Source organism: Rhinolophus ferrumequinum, chromosome 11, assembly GCF_004115265.2.
Source record: "Rhinolophus ferrumequinum isolate MPI-CBG mRhiFer1 chromosome 11, mRhiFer1_v1.p, whole genome shotgun sequence".
Classification (NCBI taxonomy): domain Eukaryota; kingdom Metazoa; phylum Chordata; class Mammalia; order Chiroptera; family Rhinolophidae; genus Rhinolophus; species Rhinolophus ferrumequinum.
Genome location: NC_046294.1, coordinates 86,749,697 through 86,767,607, shown reverse-complemented (window position 1 = coordinate 86,767,607; position 17,911 = coordinate 86,749,697). Strand labels below are relative to the sequence as shown.

Below are 17,911 nucleotides of genomic sequence, written 5' to 3'. Positions count from 1 at the left end.
AGCATAAGCAGGATAAAGTATTTCACCTACCAGAATGGCTCTCCTAAAGGCCAGTATGCGTTTGCATTCCCAGGTCCCTAAATCTTATGTTAGAAATTGATCTCGCCACACAACCACCACACTTCTTCCATGGGCTTAGGCTGTGGCAGGCCTGGCACGGGGACCCAGGCCCAAGCCAAGGAGCACTGGAGCAAGAGTGGGACAGGGGAGCCAGTCCCCCGGCTGGGGTTGCAGAACCCCCTTCTCTCTCCAGCTCTAGCACTGCAGCAGATAGAAGGCAGTGTGCAGGATCAGATTAGAAAAGCAGGAAAAAACAAGGCCTTTGGACTTCCATTTTGGCCCCAAGACTAGAGAGAGAAGGAAGACATAAAAGGCCACTGACATCTCTGAAATACCATTACAATCTTTCCTTCCCCCTTTCCTAAAATTGTAACTCAGACCAGAAACAGTGTTGAGCTATGCCTTCAATTCTCTTCTGCTCCCAACTCCATCTCCCCCCTCCTTCCAAGTCCCAGCTTCCTGTCGGTCCCCTGACACAGCACAACTGATGCAGATGTAAGCGATGTGGCTGCCACCTCGAGAATTCTGCCTTTGGAAAGAGCCTCCCCCCGCAGCTCTCTGCCTCATCAACCCTCCAACTCATTTCCAACCTTGGCTGAAAACATCTTTTTTTCCTGAGATGGTACCTTTTAATGTCTCTCTCCCCTGTGGGCTGTGTAGCTATGTGGAGCCCTAGAGACAGATGCTACAGAAAGATGGGGCATGAGACAGTATGGCCGTGTGTGCCCAGGCTACATGCATGGGTGAGCTGGCTTGCAAGCCTGGCACGCAAGCAAACAGGCCTAATTTTCAGCAGGCCTCTTTTCTGTGTCCCCGTTTTAAAGATCTAATATCCCAAACTCCCAGCTTAAGTCCAAAGCTGGCGTGAAAGTTGACTGGGAAGTTGCAGACCGCAGAGGAAGAGGCAGGTCTGGCTTCTAGGCCGCTCCTCAGGTGTTAGCATCGTTGAGATCCGGTTTTCAGCAGTTAGGGCCAAGAGAAGGCTCTGTAGGAGCGTAACCATTTCAGGCTGGCCATCAAGCAGCTCTGAGACGTGTGAAGGAAAGCAAGGAGGGAAGGCAGGCAGGGAGAGGGAAGAGGGAGGGAGACAGGCACCCAGACATTCTGAAATGTCTGTACACCACTGAAGCCAGGATCTCGTTTCCGCTCATTCAACCCAGTGGTTTTAATGAATCTACCCCCTTCCTACAAACACCTCAAGAAAGATGCTGGGAGGACAAAGCGAAGCATCTCCCCCTTTCCCAGACCCAGGCCTTCTGGCAAGAAAGCGTGCACGGTGATGGCTGCTTGCTAGCCTTGCCCACACTCGCTGGCCTGCCCTTTGCTCCTAACTCCTGATTCAGCTTGACTACATCTATGAAAAGTGATACTCTATGAATCATGCTTTCTTATTTTCTGTATTTTGTGATGTTCTGACATCTTAAGAAGCTTGCTGGTCAAGGAGAGACTGCCCCTCCCAGGACTAACCAATTCTTACTGACAACAAAGGGAACACGTCCGTCATATGCAAACCAACCAATCCTGAGTCTATATCCCAACCGTCTCCTTATCTAACTCACACCAAGCCAGTATTTCTCTACCCTAAATCACCCGGGATCAGGTACCAGGCAACGAGACGCCACCCCATCACCCAAAATCCACAGAATTATTCAACCACCCAATCCTACACTCACACAGGATACTTGGCCTGTCTTGCCCATTCCTTCCCATGAAAACCCCAAGAAAGTCTCTGGGTCATGCTCTCCCTTCTCGCCTCTTCTGCCTCCTGACCAGCCTTGGTCCTTCCTCGGGTGGCCCTGCATGGCGTGGCATGCTTTCTTCTCTCTGGAAATGTTATTAATACATTCTTCTTTCAATGGCAATGGCCTCTCTGTGTTGTCAGTCACCTCCATAAATTAAAATCCCACAGGAACAAATGAGACAGACAAAGCTACTCCCTACAAAACCCAGAAAAATCAATCCATTCCTAATGTAACTGTAAAGATTAATGACAAGGAATTTGTGGGGCCTGAAAAAACTCAGGAAAGGAACAAAAGACATTTCCTAAGGGTACTGTGTAAATTGGTCAAGGAAAGTGCCCCTGAGACCCCAGCAGGGGCAGCCTCCTTAGGACAGAGGAAAAACACAAACCTGCCTTGGCTTCTCTCACTGCTCAGCTTCTCTCTCAGAGCCCCAGGCAGATACCCTCTGACCTCTGCCGACAGCGTCCTCCCTCTGAACCACACTCGCCTCCTGTCCCCATAGAAAGCACCCTGATCTGGCTGTCCACAGCCACCAAGGACACTTGGGAAAGCCATGTCATTCCTCCAGGTCAGAACTGTCACTGTAGAATATATCGCCACCTGAAAAATGGCACTCCCCCCTTCCCTACACCGCTCCTGTAGTGCCATAGTGATGACATGACATGGGGAGTTCATGTGCTCTGCCAGCTCTCGGTGACACTTCCTGTGAGCAATCAGTGGATGAACCAGCCTCTGCTCAACAGTCAGCCTGAATCCTGGGGACTTTTAACTCTTTTGTAGTGCTCAGTTCAGATGGGAAAAACTTTGTAACCCTGGCACCGGTCTCTCTCCATGTACAGAAAAGGAACCACAGCTGCAGACTAAAAGTCAGACATCCACGCTCCAGTGACGAGAGTCTAGTTCTAATTCTGCAACTGACCAGCAATGTGACCCTGGGCAAATCCCTCCGCCTCTCTGAGCCTCAGTTTCCTCATCTGTAAAAGGAGTGAGACAGGGGAAGGTGAAAATGGGAGAAAAAAGCTAAGCAATTTCTAAGTTTTGGAAGTGCTTCATGCAACCACATAGGTGAGCTGCAAACCCAGGTACAAACAATATATACTGTATACCACCTACTTCCATTTACATAAAGTTGGAGAACCAGAAAAACAAATCGACTGGACAGAAGCCAGAATAGCAGTGACCTGGGACAGGTGGATTAGAGGAAGAGGCATGAGGAAACTTTCTCGAGGGACAGAAATGTTTTCCAGTGGGTCTCGGTGGTGGTGATGTGGTGTGTACATATGTAAACACTCACTGACTTGTACAACTCGGATTGGTGTACTTCCGTCTATATAAAGATCTCAGTAAAAACTTTCTGGGGTTTCTTTGAGCAGGCATTGTTTTTCCAATTACAGCTGACATATAATAAAAATTTTTTAAAGAAAGAGAGAAATAGCGCTTGGTAGAGAGAAGAACATGATTTACCAGATTTCTAATGACCCAGGAGGTAACCTCTTGCTTGCACCCATATACCCAGGTCCTGATGAGGGGGGCCCCGGGGACCTCAGCCAACCCACATGAGGACCCGTGATGGCTGCTTGGGGTCTCAAGGCTGCTCACAGAACCGAGGGTACACTCACTCTCCCCTCACTCCACCCCTCGGGCCAGGGCAAAAGCAATCCCTCCCCACCACCCAAGAAAGAGTCCATGGGCACTAAAGCCAACCATCCACAGTGGAGGACAGGAACAGACACATTAAAACTAGCCCTTACACCTCGGGAGAGACTGGCAGGGTGGCGCTGACCGCCTCCTTCTCTTCGGGCTCCTCGGCCTCTTCCTGCCCAGTGCCCAGCTCCTCAGCCTGGGGGTGCTGTTTCTTGACCCTCTTGTAGGTGAATGGTGGGCTTGGGATCTCCTCCCTTGAAAGCAATAAGGAAGAAAATGTTAAAGCCAGGAGGAAGGTGAGGGGCTCCAAACATCATTCACGGTCAAAGAGTTGTGATGGGGACAAAGGAGGCAGCCCCAACAGTTTCCCTACTTCAGGTCGTAAATCTCACTCTCCTCTCCCTGCCTCTTCCCGAGCTGTTTACAATGAAGACCAGACACTCAGGTCCCACATGGGACGCAGAATGGTTATGAGGCCCAAGAAGTTCTGCTCACAGCAGGTGTTCAATGGAGGCTGGTGATGGAACATCACTGCTGCTCAGCTTCCCCCAGTGACTCATTCTAACCGATGAGCTCTAAAAGCAGCTTCTTTCTCTTGCCAGAACAGAACTAGCAAATCTACAGCAGGCTCTGGAGCACGCTGGGGCACAAAGGTCCTGTCAGCTGGCCTCGGGGCAGCCTAGGGCTCCGCACCTCCCTGGCCCTGAGAACTAGCACACAACAGGGCCCTACAGGGATTTGCTCAATGACTAGAGGCGGGATGCCGACTGGACGGGAGGGGCTGACGGGTGCAGGCGAGGAGCAATGCCCCACCTGGCAGGACCTCCGCAGGCTGGGTAACAGCAGTCTCTGCCCCAGCCCCTGGCAGGGAGGCAGCGGGCTCAGAAGAGACCGTTCCTAGTTCAAGAGATTCTAAGTTCCCCTAATCAGACTGTGCACCCCAATTTTAGCTGTGGATTGAGGAGGAGGAAGAGTCCAATTTCCTCATTCCCCAGCTCGTGTGGGACACTCAGAGGAAACCTCTATTGCTGCTGCTTAGGCTGTAGACCCACCCCAGCTCTCCGCACTTCTGCAGGCCCGCCGCCCCCACCAACGTCTCTCCCAGCCTGGCACACACAACTACACACAGGATGGGGCCACTCCCACCCTGAGAGGACCCCCACTCACCCTTACCTCTGCGGGGAAACTGGTGGGAGGGGGCTGCCTATAGCGTCCTCCCCGGGCTCCTCTGTCCTTTTCCACTGAGGCTGCCCCTCAGGGGCCTGCAGAGGCCCTTCTCCGGTGGCCTGGCTCTGAAGGGAACTCTTGAGCCGCTCCCCATACAGAAGTGGAGGAGACAACCTGGTCAGAGCAGCCAGAGCAGCAGAGCAGGAAGGTTAATTGGGGAGCGCAGGATGTGGCGCTCGGTCCATACCTCTTTGCAAGCGGTAGCCCAGCCCAGCCCCACATCCATGGAGGGCGAAACAGCCAGAAAAGCAGGAAGGACAGACTCGCTACTGAGCGCTCCCTTTGCCTGGACTAGCCTCAGGCTTCCCAGGTCCCTGTGCTTCATCAGCTTGGCCCAGGAGTGAGAGCTAGGCACACTCTCAGTGTATCCATTCCCAGAATTCACCATCACTCAGGCCAGGGAGGGACTGAGCAGAAATTAGGGAGAAAGAGAAGTCAGACTCAAGTGGTCAGACAATGAAAAATGCATGAAGCTACAGCTTTCAGGAAGAATGCTGACAGTTTTTCAAGGTCCAAAAAGTAGAATGACTGCCGCCCTTCCCTTTCCAAGGTGGCAGCCCTTCCCCCATCATGGGCTCAGGCCTGAGACGCTAGAAGCCACCCCCGCCCACCGCCAGCCACCACACACACAGTTAAGCCTCAGCCAGCTCTGACACGGCAGTGCCCTGGTCAGAGCTCCGAGTGGTAGAACTGATCCTCCAGCCTGACTCCCCCAGATCTCTAGCAGGCTACTCCAGCGCTGACACATGACTAGGCACACACACAGCTTAATCCAATCCAGTGACAAAGCCCTGGCCCCACAGTGGCACTATGTGCACACCAAAGGCACCCACCAAAAGCTCCCAGCAGCACTTCACATTGCTGTGGTGCAGATTCAGGGGGTTTGCGCGCGCGCGCACACACACACACACACACACACACACACACACACACACTCTAAAGGCCATCTAGTCGTTCATCATCTGTCTTCATGCAGGAGCACAATGAGCCATGCAGACCAAATTCTGCCCCAGTCCACACAGCCTTAAAGGCGCCTGAGGGCAGCCTCCCATGTACTGTACCTCTCTGAGCCTTTGGAATGTTTGCTCCACAGCTCATCTGGGCTGGACTGGCTGGCATCCTTGTCTTCTCTTACCAACCTCTGGGCCTGGAGGCAGGAGCAGTGCAAAATGTATATTGGAGGAGTCTGTATTTGTGTCCCTCAATCCTCCAACTGACTCCCATGCCTAAGAGGGAGCACAGAGAAGTGGCTCTTGCGTGGGTGAGGACCACGCAGGATACAGAAGAGGCAGCCGGTCTACTGTGCAATAAAGCCTCCTGGGGCTCTGGCTAAGCCCCCAGGTTCACAGCTGCTCCCAGAGCCGACCTTGCTGGCCTGGGGAGGGTGAGTCAGATACCACAGTCACTGCATGCAGAGCCAGAAGCCAGAGGCTGAAGGAAAACACACAAGAAAAAGAAAACCCTGCCTTCTGCAGTTGGAAGACTTCCCCGCCAGTTGCAAAGTGAAAGCAGAACCATCCATGAACACCACACACTTACAGAGGCCCCAGACCTCCAGTACCAATGACATACAGGGACGCTGCAATTAAGTGGGCAGAATTGGGGGCAGCAGACAAGTACATTAAAGAGGAAGGACCTGGAGAGATGGAGACTTGGTAAAACGAGAAAGCACCGTACTCCAGATAAAAAGGGTACCATTTGGGCACCTGAAGGGAGGAAGACAGTGCTCCTTTGCTCCATTCTGAGCTCCCCCAAGCACCCAGCTCTGACCAGTGGACAACGATGCCCCCTTCCCCAGTCAGGGATTATACCATCCATCCATCCAAAAAAAAAAAAAAAAGAACCAACCAAAATCTCATTTTTAAAGCGTGGGTGTCTGGGCAAATTTGGTAAAAAAGAGGACTATTCTCGATAAATTCAAGTATTTTCTGCAGGGGTGGGGCCATGGGGTATACTGGTATAGTCAGCCTAGACTCCACCCTCTGTTCTAGCACATCCTGCCTAGGGAGTCTGTCCCCCACCGGAAAACGGGATAGCAAACCGGGCCTCAGAGGGCTTCTGGAGGATTCAATTAGATTATATACATAAATTCAGACTCCTGGCCCAAAGAAGTCTGCCACAAATGTTAGCTCCCCTAGTCACACTCCTCCCCCCCTCCCCCTCCTAAGACAAAAAAACAACAAAACACCTTGCCAGTGCCAGTCCCCATTCTAGGACCTGTACTCCTTCTGTCATATTGACAGGAGCCCCGTCTGTTCTGGGACACAAGGGTTAACAGGAGCGCTGGGGAGGAGACAACTCATTCCATCTTCCCCAGTGGGGTTCCTGCCTGGCTGGCACACTGCTGTGTCCTCAGCGCTATGCCCACAGCCCCCCACACCTCTCCACTGGCAGTCTGACCCCAGCAGCTGTGGCCGACTCTGCCATCTGGATGGGCAAGGAAGGGCAGGGCCTGAACTAAAAGCCAGCTCCCCCAAATTACATTAAAAATAGAAATGCTGCCTGTGAGTACCTCCCAGTGCCTGCAGCAGAAGGGCTCCCTGCCAGTGCTGCCACCCCGAATCACATCAGCCTGGGCAGAGCCTGCAGACGATAGCAGCGGCGTGCAGTCCCCCTCCCGCCTCACCTCTATTCCCTCCCAGTGTTCAACTCACAACTTGTCTTCCCTACAAATCACACCAAGCTCAGCAAATAGCTCCCTCTCTCAAGTCTCAAGGGGAAAAAAAAAAATCACCCAGGCCAATGTATTTAACAAACTAAAATTTGATGGACGGCAGTGAGGTGATTATAATAACAATTTGGGGATTGGGCCTGAGTCAGAAAGAAGTAGCTGCAGACAACATCTGCTTCCTCCTCGGTTCATCTACATTTCTGCCAGAAACCCATGCTTGAGAAAAGGGGATACCTTGGGAAAGTACCCCAAGAGAGGTCCTTCAAGTAGAGTTTGACTTGATCCCTAGAACTTTTTGCCCCAGAAAAGGAATCAAAGGAACCAGACAAGGCCAGCAGTCTTCAGAAAGGGGCGGAAAGGGGAGAAAGCCAGGACGTCCCAGCCTCTGGCCTCACACGGCTTACGACACCGTTTCCCCACCCTTAACTCAGCTGCGGACTTTGGTTTTATGATCCAGTCCCCAGTTAAATAAATCATGGTGCATTTATAAAGTAGAATGCTCTGCAACCAATAAAGAGAGTACGGTAGATCTGAAATAAGTTAGAAGTCAAATTTAATCTATTCTCCAATTTAAAGACCAATATTGCCAAGCAGTTTTTGTAGCACAGTCCCAATTTTTATGGGTGGAAACAAGATAAACAAATAGAAAATAAATATATGCTTAAATGTGCACAGAAAAATTTCTAGAAAGGCACGTGAAAAATGTTAATGGAAACTGTTAATAGTCCCCACCTGTGGGAGTTATGGCTATAGAAAGTAGACTTTGACCTTCTATAATATTTGAAAAAATTTATGGTCACTTTTGTAATTTATTATAAAATTCATCACGTTTACAATTGATCATAATCATTATTTTGACAGTAGTGATGGTTTGAAAGGTGTATCATCTGGTAAAACATCGAATGGTACACGTTAAATACATCCACTTCATTATGTGTCAATTACATCTCAATGAGGCTTCATTCAATTTTTTTAAGTGAACAAAAACTCATTAAGCTCAGTTCTAAGGTTCTGCGTTGGTCTTGGCCTTGGGAGAGATCCAGAGAATACAGAACATGGGCAGGAACCCACAGGGAACGACCAAGGAGACTGTGCTACGGTCCTGTCTGCCCTACAAAGAGGCTGCGGCTCGGTCCTCCTGCCCTATGTTCCTGCTCAGCCCCTCCAGGCACTGAAGACGGGAGAGCCTGGAGACTGAGCCCCACAGGGCTCTATGTGGTCAGCCAACCCGAGCGCCCAGAACTGCTCCATACCCAATATGCTGGTCGTGAGCTAGAGCTTAGGGCTTCCTCTGCCAGCGCTGGCAGAGGGTGCCTCATGAGAACCAAATCCAAGCCAAGCCCTGCTACTACTTTATACCAAGTGGCATGACCCAAAAAGAGGCTGCAGGCCCCATTAGGTTTTATGCAGGACCCAGAAATCTGTCTTTTTTAAAGCACCCAAGTATTCTGATATTGGCCAGTTTTGGAGCCAGAGCAATGGAAATCCACTCTGCCCAGCCAACATGGTCACTTCCCCACTTAACTACCACTGCCAAAGGTGCCCCACAATTCACCTGCTCCACACCCTCCCTGACCAGTCTGGCCTGCCAGGCCAGGTTTGTGCCTTTACATCCCACCAGGGCTGCAAATGGGAATGGCTGAGGTGCAGCAGTGACCTGGCGGCTGGGCAGTGGCCCAGGAGGCTTGTCAGTCAGAGCTGAGAGAAATGCAACCAGCCTTACAGCTCTGCACTGTATCCCGCTCATTTCACTAAGGCCTCCGCAGGCTTGATTCACATTAAATATCTTGTTTGTTTCACCCAAACCAAATGCTCCCTTAAACTTGCAGAGACCGTATACCAGAATTTCTATTCTAACAAACCCACAGAGGAGGAAAAAACGATCTTGTGTTAACTCTGGAAATGAAACCACAGCATCCCTCCTGGCCAGAGCCTGAGGAGGTCCTCACCACAGCTCAGTGATCCCATACACACTCGCACGCACACACAGCCAGTCTCTAACCTCCTAGATTCATGTAACTTTCCTGCAAGAGCCCAGAGGCAATGATCTCACACGATGTCACAGGCAATTCACACAGTAGTAATAATACACAGCTACGTTTATTTAATGTTTGTATGCTAGTGTTTTACGTTCTTTACACCACTTTCTTCTCCTAACAGCTTCTAAGGACAGGATTTGTCTCTCAATCATCCTTGCACCCCCCTCTGGGTCGCACGTCACCCAGGCCTGCACAGAGCTTACATCTGGCAGGGGAGATAAGGAAACATAAAATAAAAGAAGCAGCACTAAGAAGAGCAAAGGGAGGGAATGATTCATCCTGCTTGGAGGAGGTGGTATCAGAGGTGGGCCTCCAAGACCAAAAACAGCCAGGACAAAAGGGGAAGAAGCACAGCACGCAGAGCAGTGGAGGAGGGGACGGTGCCCAGGGAATGGTGAGTGATAGGCACTGCTGGTGCCCAGCAGGTAGGCTGAGGATCAGCCTGCAAATGTTGAGTGGGCCAAGTAGGAAAGTGCCGTGAAATCCACAATCTACACAGTGCTTTCCACATGAGCCAGTGGTCAATCCTCAGTTGCTAAATGAATGGATAGACAAATATGGGTGGGGGGTATGCCTATCATAGCAGCAGCAGAGCAGGAATGGCCGGAAGCCCCATCAGTCAGGGCCACGCCTGAATGAACAGAAATGCTCCCTCAGATGCACAGGCTCAGCTCTGGGTCATCCCCAAGGTGAAGCCGCGGCCCACCACCCAGTGCGATTTGCCTCCCAGGGGGCCCCACGCAGGACCAGGGAAAGCACACCAACATCCAGGAGGGGCTCCAAGATACGGCAGCGAAAACCAAAGCCCTGGAGACAGTGGACATGGGGAGGTCAGCACCCACCATGGCCTCTCCTCTACCGTCGACCTTCCAGAAGGCACCTACTGTGTGTTTGGCACTATGCTAAATATTTCGACATGTACTAATTATTTAAAATAATACCAGGACTACATGGAAAGATATAAGATAAAGGAAGTATGTTAAAATGTTCACTGTAGACTCTAGTTGGTGAGGATGTGAGTAGTCACTGTAAAATTCTTTTAAGTTTTCTGTATGCTTGAAATTTTTCATGATAAAATTATGGGGAAAATACAACCCTGGGAGACTGGTACCCTTATCCTCATCTCCCAATTGAGGAAGCAGGTCTAAGAGCATATGTCATCTGTCCAAGGTCATACAGCTAATAAACAATGGGGTTGAGGGCAAATAAGCCCTGGGCTGACTCCAAAGCCCAAGCTCTTTGCATGACACATGCTGCAAAGCATGTCACTTTCCAACTGTCTCTCCCTCCCAACCAGAGCACCAGGAGGGAGGCCAAAGCGCCCAGAAGACCTGTAAGCAGCTTGGAAATCAGGTTTGGTGGGCTCCTCCCAGCTTTTTCTTTCCTCTTTCCCATGCAGATGCCCCTCTGGACAATGGGGATTAATCAACAGCACTTCCTCTACAGGCTTCTCTTTGGGACAGGCAGCAAGTGCCTACAGAAGTGCCAGCTCCCCATTGCCCTCTGGCTGCCACAGAGCCATGCTCCTGCCCCCTCCACACTTACGATCCCTGCTGGGCTAAGTGAGGGATTGCTACCTGACAGCACACTACGAGGGGCAGTTCTGTCCTGAGCCCTGAAAAACGGCGGGATGCCCAGCCAAGGTCTGGTCCTGCTGTCCATGGCTTCCTCCACCCACTCCCACAGGGAAGAAAAATACACATGGGCACATTTCCCCTCATGGGACTCCTTTAGAAAGGCCAAGGCCCTTGCTTCCAAGTTCTGAGACATGGCTATTCTTCATGATGGTTTTTGCCAACAGTGACTTTTTGCCTTCCCTTCCTAGCTTTGGTTTCCTTTTTTGGTGACATTTTCCTTTCAGTCTGAGTTCTACTCCATTTAATACAGCTGCCATCTGCCTCCTAAGCCTATGGCTCAGTGAGGGGCTGAAGCACACAGCCCCCTAATTCCTCTGCACTCCCTCATATCATTACTGCTCATCCCTGATCCGCCCACTAATCCCTTCCCTTTGATCTGCTTCCTCCAAACAGATGGAGCGTGGTTTCTAGAGGTACCGCGCTGCCAACAAGCACCCTGAACTACTCCCCTTAGATGCAGACCTGGCAACTGAAGCCAGAATACAGCAGGCTGGGTGGAAGGTCTGCGACAAAGAAACTATGGATGCTGGCATTCCAGGCCAAACTCTTAACTGAAAATGAAACCACAGCAGCCCTCCTGGCCAGAGCTGGAGAACTGGCTCTCACCACAGCTCAGTGATCCCATACACACTCGCATACGCACACAGCCAGTCTCTAACCTCCTAGATTCATGTAACTTTCCTGCAAGAGCCCAGAGGCAGTGATGTCACATGATGTCACAGGCAATTCACACAGTAGTAACAGTAATAACAGCTACTTTTTAAAATGTTTGTATGCTAATGTTTTATGCTCTTTACCCCACTTTCTTCTCATAACAAACCTATAAAGAGGGTAGTGTTATCCTTAGTTAATGGGCTAAGAATCTGGAGTTAGACGAGACCTAAGTTTGAGCCCCAACTCCCACTTCCCAGCTGTGTGCTGTTAGGCAAACTGCTTCAGCACAGAGACCCACAGATCCATGCTACTAACCACCACTCTGCTGGCCCTCATAGCAGACTCACCAGGCCAAGGTAGGACTTGGGGTCAGAAGCAATGGAGTCTGAGAACTGTAGCTCCTCCATGTGTTCACTAATCTCCGACTCCTGGGGAAACAGACCCACAGAAAAGTCACCCGGAGCAGCACACCACGTCGTGATCATTATCCAGCGAATTCCGTTCAGGCCATGATGCCAACACAGGGCTCAGCCCAAAATCCACCTCTTCTGGAAAACCTGAACGAGCCGTGTGGACCCTCCCATTCTCTCTGGACACAGGCACCAAGCGCCAGCCCCGTCAGGCTGGGCAGCCCAGCTGCGTGTGGACAATCCCACTCTGACTCAGGTCAACAAGGATTTACATGTGTAAGGAGAGCCCAGTGAAGTGGAGTGGAGATGGTTAGAAAGTTGGCAGTAGGGAAGTTTGATGCTATCCTAACAAAAAACAGAATGAGAGTCTCTTTCCCAGGAAGTAGGTAAAAGCCCTTTAAATTAATTCCCTCACCATCTACCTGGAGGAGGAGCAGGACTAAGGGTTGAAAATAGAAAATGCCTAAGGCTCTCCCCACTGGGTCCTCCTCCTGTCCATTTGGGTCATTGGCCAGGTCGTGCCAAAGCAAGACTCCCGTGTCTTGGGTTGCTTCAGAAAAAGCCACGAAAATCAGTGAGACTTCCTGTAACCTAACTGACAGTGATAGAGCAGGAACTGCTAGTTGTCTCCACCACCCACCCCTCTCAATGTTCTCGCTCTATAGGAACTCATTGCTGAAACCGTGACTAACACCAAACTGATGTCAAGAAGTAGAAGGGGGAGGTAGGAAATGGGAAGAGGAAGGAAGTAGGAGAACAGAAGAACATGAATATTCCAGGAGGGTGCCCGCGGAAACGCCAATTTCTGCTCTGAATTTCTAGAGCCAGCAGGTTTAGAGTTTCATTCAGGATTTTACCTCCTGCTGGGTCTGGGCACATTTGTCACAATTAAGAGTTCTGGCTGGCTGATGTTGGCAGCCCATTACAGGCCTGCAAATGAAGCTCCTGCCTCAGTAATAAAGATCTGGGGACAGAAATCTGCACTGGGCTTGCGCCGCGACTGCCTGTGGGACAAAGTGACTTACTTCGCTGGCGTCTGATATGCTCTCTTTCAGGACAGAATCCTCCTTCTTTGGCTCGTTTGCTGCCTCTTCCTTCCTGGAACCCTCCTCTCCTGTAGCCACCGGGTCCTCGGGGGCATCTTTCTTACTGGCTTTAGCAGGCTGATTGCCCCCAGGGTCCACCAGACTTCTGGACATCACAGGATCACTCTTGCCATTCTGTTCTTTTCCTGGGAGCCGAGCACTTGCCCCTCTTCCCTGTCGCCCTGTGCCATGGGCACTGCTCAGGCTGCTGTCTGCAGCTCGACTGCAGAGCTTGCTGGGAGGAGGGGGGCGGGCAATGTCTGAATCAAGAGAGGTGTCCTTTCCTTCTGGCTTGCTTGTTCCTGGAGACTCCTGGGGGCAGCAGACCACGTCAGAAAGGAAGACAGCAGGAATTAACAAAAAGAATTGAGACACTTGCTGCAAGACACAACGGTCATTCCTTGACTCCTACAGGCCCGTGCTCTACTTCCGACACCAGTGGTTACCAAACATGCCAAAAGCTTTTTAACACACATGGAGCATGGTTTCTAAGGCACCTGAAATACTCCCCTCAGATACAGACCTGGCAACTGAAGCCAGGATACAGCAGGCTGGGTGGAAGGCCTGGGACCTACCGAATCGGAACATCATGGTGATTTGGACACGCCCAACCTGAGCCGTGTCCACTGAGAGGCTTGGGAACCACCGCACGGGACTGTACAACTCTGTTACCAGCCAGCATGTCCTTGAGCAGTAAATCTGTTTAGTTCCAGCCCCAAGAGCCGAATCGTAAGATTGCAGACTCAGAAGTCAACGTTCATTTACAATGATGATGATGGCAAATCATGTGAGAGAAAAGCACCAATGTCTACTTTTCATTTTTAAAAGGCAGGAGGAAAAGAATATCAGAAGGGTGCCCTTCTTCAATAGCAATGCGGGTCGCTCTCTCCCTAAAGCCTCTCCTGTACAAGCAACCCTGGAGCAGGTCCTCTGTCAGAGGACGCCAACTGAGTCCTCTGAGAAGCAGATGCCGAGATGAGATTAGGCGTTTAAGCGATTTGTGGGGGCAATGCCTCTGAAGGATAAAGGAGGCAGGCGAGCCTTCAGGACACAGGTCTGAGGTCTGTGACAGGAGAGAGGGAAGGAGGAGACTGCAGTAGGAAGAGCCTCAGACCACAGCATAATTCTTAGAAATGTGTTGACCAGCCCTGCAGGGTCCGCATCAGGCAGAGATGGTCCTGCTCAAGGGCCTGCTGCACTCCATCACCTCCATCCACAAGCGCGGCCTTGGCACGAGCTGTGGTGAAACAAAGGTGCAGGAACTAGAGGCTGTCAGTCAACTGAGGCTCCTTCAGCAGGGTCTCTGGAAAGGATATCTGTGCGGTACACCTCCACAGCTGCCACACCCTGCTTCTCACACACAAACCTCACTTGTCAAGACGAGGAGAAACCTTTAGAGCTGGCCAAAATAAAAAAAGAACCCCCCGCCCCTAGGAAATGCAGCCAGAGATCTCCCCTGGGCTCGTGCAGAGAAGCCTTCTTCCCATAAAACACATGCGCTAATACTTGAGCTGCCAATGTGAACAACTTCTGAGCAAGATTTTGGAGACTTCCTGATTCTCCACCCTGGAGACTCAAAGAAGGAGCATGATGTCTAGAGTCCGAAAGTCCAAGGAGCAGCCCTACACATGGCATCCACTGATTCCATCTGTTAAAGGATCTGCTGAAATCAAAGACATGACCATCTGCCTGTAGGTCCGGCAAAGCCAAACCTTTCAAGGACTGTTGGAGAGGCAGGAAAGCAGAGCAGGTCAGGCTCAGCTTTGGAGACAGACTACCTAGGTTCAAATCTTGGCTCCATGCTTACAGTGACCTTAGGCAAATTATGTAACTTCTCTGTGCCTCAGTTTCTTCTTCTAAAATACAGGGATATAGTAAGGCCTATCTCATAGCATTGTTGGGAAGATTAAATGAGTTAACACTCACTAAGTAAGTTAAAGAACTGAGAACTGTGCCTGGCATACCGTAAGTGTCTCATAAATGTTAACTAATGTTATATGATGAGACCCACATATTCATTCATGAGTGCCTTCTGTGTGCCAAACACCACCTTGGGGATTCACTGCCCAAAGCAAAAGGCACTGGACACGGTGGTGACGCTGTCACCAGCCTCAAGCCTGTCCCAGGGACAAAAGCACAAAGGCAGGGTACCTGCAGTGATGCTCATCCTCCCAGCGTCCCTAACCTGCAGCATAGAAACAATGTGCCGTGATCCCTGGGCTAAGGGAAGGGGGCACGATGTCCTCTTTAGGACAAGCATTGTCAGGGGGAGGCGGGCCTCCTCGTCTCATACCTCCAACAGGCCAGCACTCAACAGGAGCTCCCAGGCCTCCAAGAAGTGCTGGGAGCTTCCCGACGTGAGCGAGGGGTGTCTGGCCAGTCACACTCCCCCACTCATCAAAGCAGGGCCAATCCACCGGGCCATGCTCACTTCGTGCTGAGCTAAAGGCAGCAGGCCTGGGTTAGGGGACAGAGGAGGTGGCAGATCACAAACAGCACCCATGGCCTGCAGGATAAAGCTCACATCTGCTGAGATGGCCCAGCCCTTGTCTGCGTCGCATGGGGCCTCTCCAGCCACATCCTGTACAGCCTCTCCTCCAGCCTGAGCAAGCATCACGCTATTTCACTACTTTGTCATCCATTCTTAAATCTCTCTCTCTCTCTGTCTGTCTCTCTCTCTCTCTCCCCCCTCCCTCTGCCTCTCCCTCTGCCTCCCTCTCCCTCCCTCTCCGTCCAGCCCCGCTCCCTCTCCCACGCATCCCCTCCCCCACCCCCACCCTGCCAAACCCCCACTGGTCCTCACAGCATCACATCTCCCAGGAGGCCTCCCTTGCCTTCCTGGACCCCTGGCAGTTGTCCTGACGTGAGCCTTCCCCATCCTCTTTCCTAACTACCTGTTTCCCTCACCACATCTGCTATTACCCTCAGTGCCCGGCACATAATAGATACTCAATAAATGCCTGTTGACTGAGCTTTTAAAAATGAACTTGAAAGACTCCACAGACATTTGGTAACCTGAGAATAAGACAGCTTCATCTTGAATAAGCCCTTTCACAGTCTACTCTGAAGGAAGGGGAACTGAGGATGAGAGGTCTGCAAATTCACATTGCTGCTACAAAAATAAATGATTAAGTAAAAACAAGTGTGTCGTGCAGACATAGGAGTTCCTACTCTATAAAATAGAGATGTAACATTTATTTTACAAGGTTATACAGGGATTAGACTATATTTGTTATAGTGCTTATTAAATGGAAAATAGCTAAACATATGTTAACTATTAATATTCAAGATGAGGGAAAAACAACCTATCAAAACTCAGAGGACACCAGATACAGGGAGCGGTTCCCATTCTTATACAGGACGGAATGCAGCCAGACTACAAGAATGCTAGGCCCAGTCTAGGCCACGCTCAAGCTTGAATTCTTCAAAAGAAGATTTTCCCACAGTGGAACTTACCCTCTTCTGTCTACCTAAATATTAAAACATGGCTAATAGTAAAACAAATGAGTTTGCATTCTCGTGCTCATGTCAACTAACTGCAACGACACAACAGCCAGAGGTGCATCTGGAAGGGGAGGAGGGGGAGGACAGCAGACGGAGACGGGACGTTTGCTGTACAAAGGGATGAACGAGAGCTGAACTTCTAGAAAGCCGACTGGACGACATGCTCCGCTCCTGTCCCGGGCCCTGCTCCTCGTCCCCTGGCGGGGCCCCAGGCCTGAGGCCCTGCCCAAGGTGCACACCGCAGGCCCGGCGCACAGCCTCCCGCGTCAGGGCTCTATGGCTGGGGCTGCACACGGCCCAGCTTTGCTCTCAGCTCATCTGTGCTCAGACTCCTTCTGTCTCCTCCTGTCGAAGCCCCAGGTCCTTGAGTATCTCAAGGCAAATTTCTGCTGCTCTTTCAAAAAAGACCTTGCCATCTGCATGAGGGGGTACAGGAGAGAGCCTGTAAGAACCAGCTCACGAATATTTAACATAACCCCCAAAAGCCACGAGGCCCCCCCAGTGCTATACTCGCCGTCCTCCGGCTGAGCACAAAGGCAGGGGCTGGCTCCTGTGACCCACACAGCTCGAGGGAGGGCGTGGAGGAGGGGGAGCTGAACACTGTCCTGTTCTGGGGAGACCCCCACCATGCGACCCATCAGTCCAGTCTATTTTCCACATCTCATTCCTACCCAGTGGGTCTCAGTTCTTTCTACTGCTCCCTGGTGGTGGCAGCACTTTCAATCACACTGACATCATCCTGTTATTTCTAAGCCCAGCTCCCTCCCTCTCCTTTGATCAGCTGATGGGCTTCTCACCAGCCTCACGAGGCCACATGCCTGCTCACCTATCCCTCAGCCTCCCTTTTTCACTCACACTCATTCTCAGTGTCTGTTTCATGAACCTGTCCCTTTTGATTCTGTAATAGACTAGAAATGGGTTTAAGCTGAAGGCAGAAGAGGAGGGAAAGAGGAGAGAGAGAGAGAGGCATTCTTGCCATCCTACTGCCCTCTCATGGAACCATGAGCAAAGTGACTGTCAACAGTGAGACACAGCAGAATAAACCACGGAATGAGTTCTCCATTGAGGGGAGCCTGGGATGCCCAGGAGTGGGCAGAAGTGGACAGCCCACAGCATCCAAGGTCTATAAACCTGGACAAAAGGCATTTGCAAAGGGCGTGGTCCCAGCAGAGGCAGCTTTGTCCAGTCCTAAAACCCCTCATTCATGCCCACCAACCTTTCCCACCAGGAAAAGCCCT

General features: G+C 51.1%; 1 protein-coding gene across 1 annotated transcript in view; it reads right to left on the bottom strand.

The window, feature by feature from the left end:
- The window catches only part of CEP164 (centrosomal protein 164), a 72,482-nt gene that overhangs the window by 16,007 nt on the left and 38,564 nt on the right, over positions 1-17,911 (bottom strand). The window contains exons 8-12 of the mRNA XM_033120685.1: positions 13,110-13,481; positions 12,022-12,102; positions 5,735-5,820; positions 4,620-4,787; positions 3,554-3,700 (exon numbers count right to left, since the gene is read on the bottom strand). Of these exons, the coding sequence (XP_032976576.1) occupies positions 3,554-3,700; positions 4,620-4,787; positions 5,735-5,820; positions 12,022-12,102; positions 13,110-13,481 (854 nt within the window). The remainder of the gene's footprint in view (positions 1-3,553; positions 3,701-4,619; positions 4,788-5,734; positions 5,821-12,021; positions 12,103-13,109; positions 13,482-17,911) is intronic.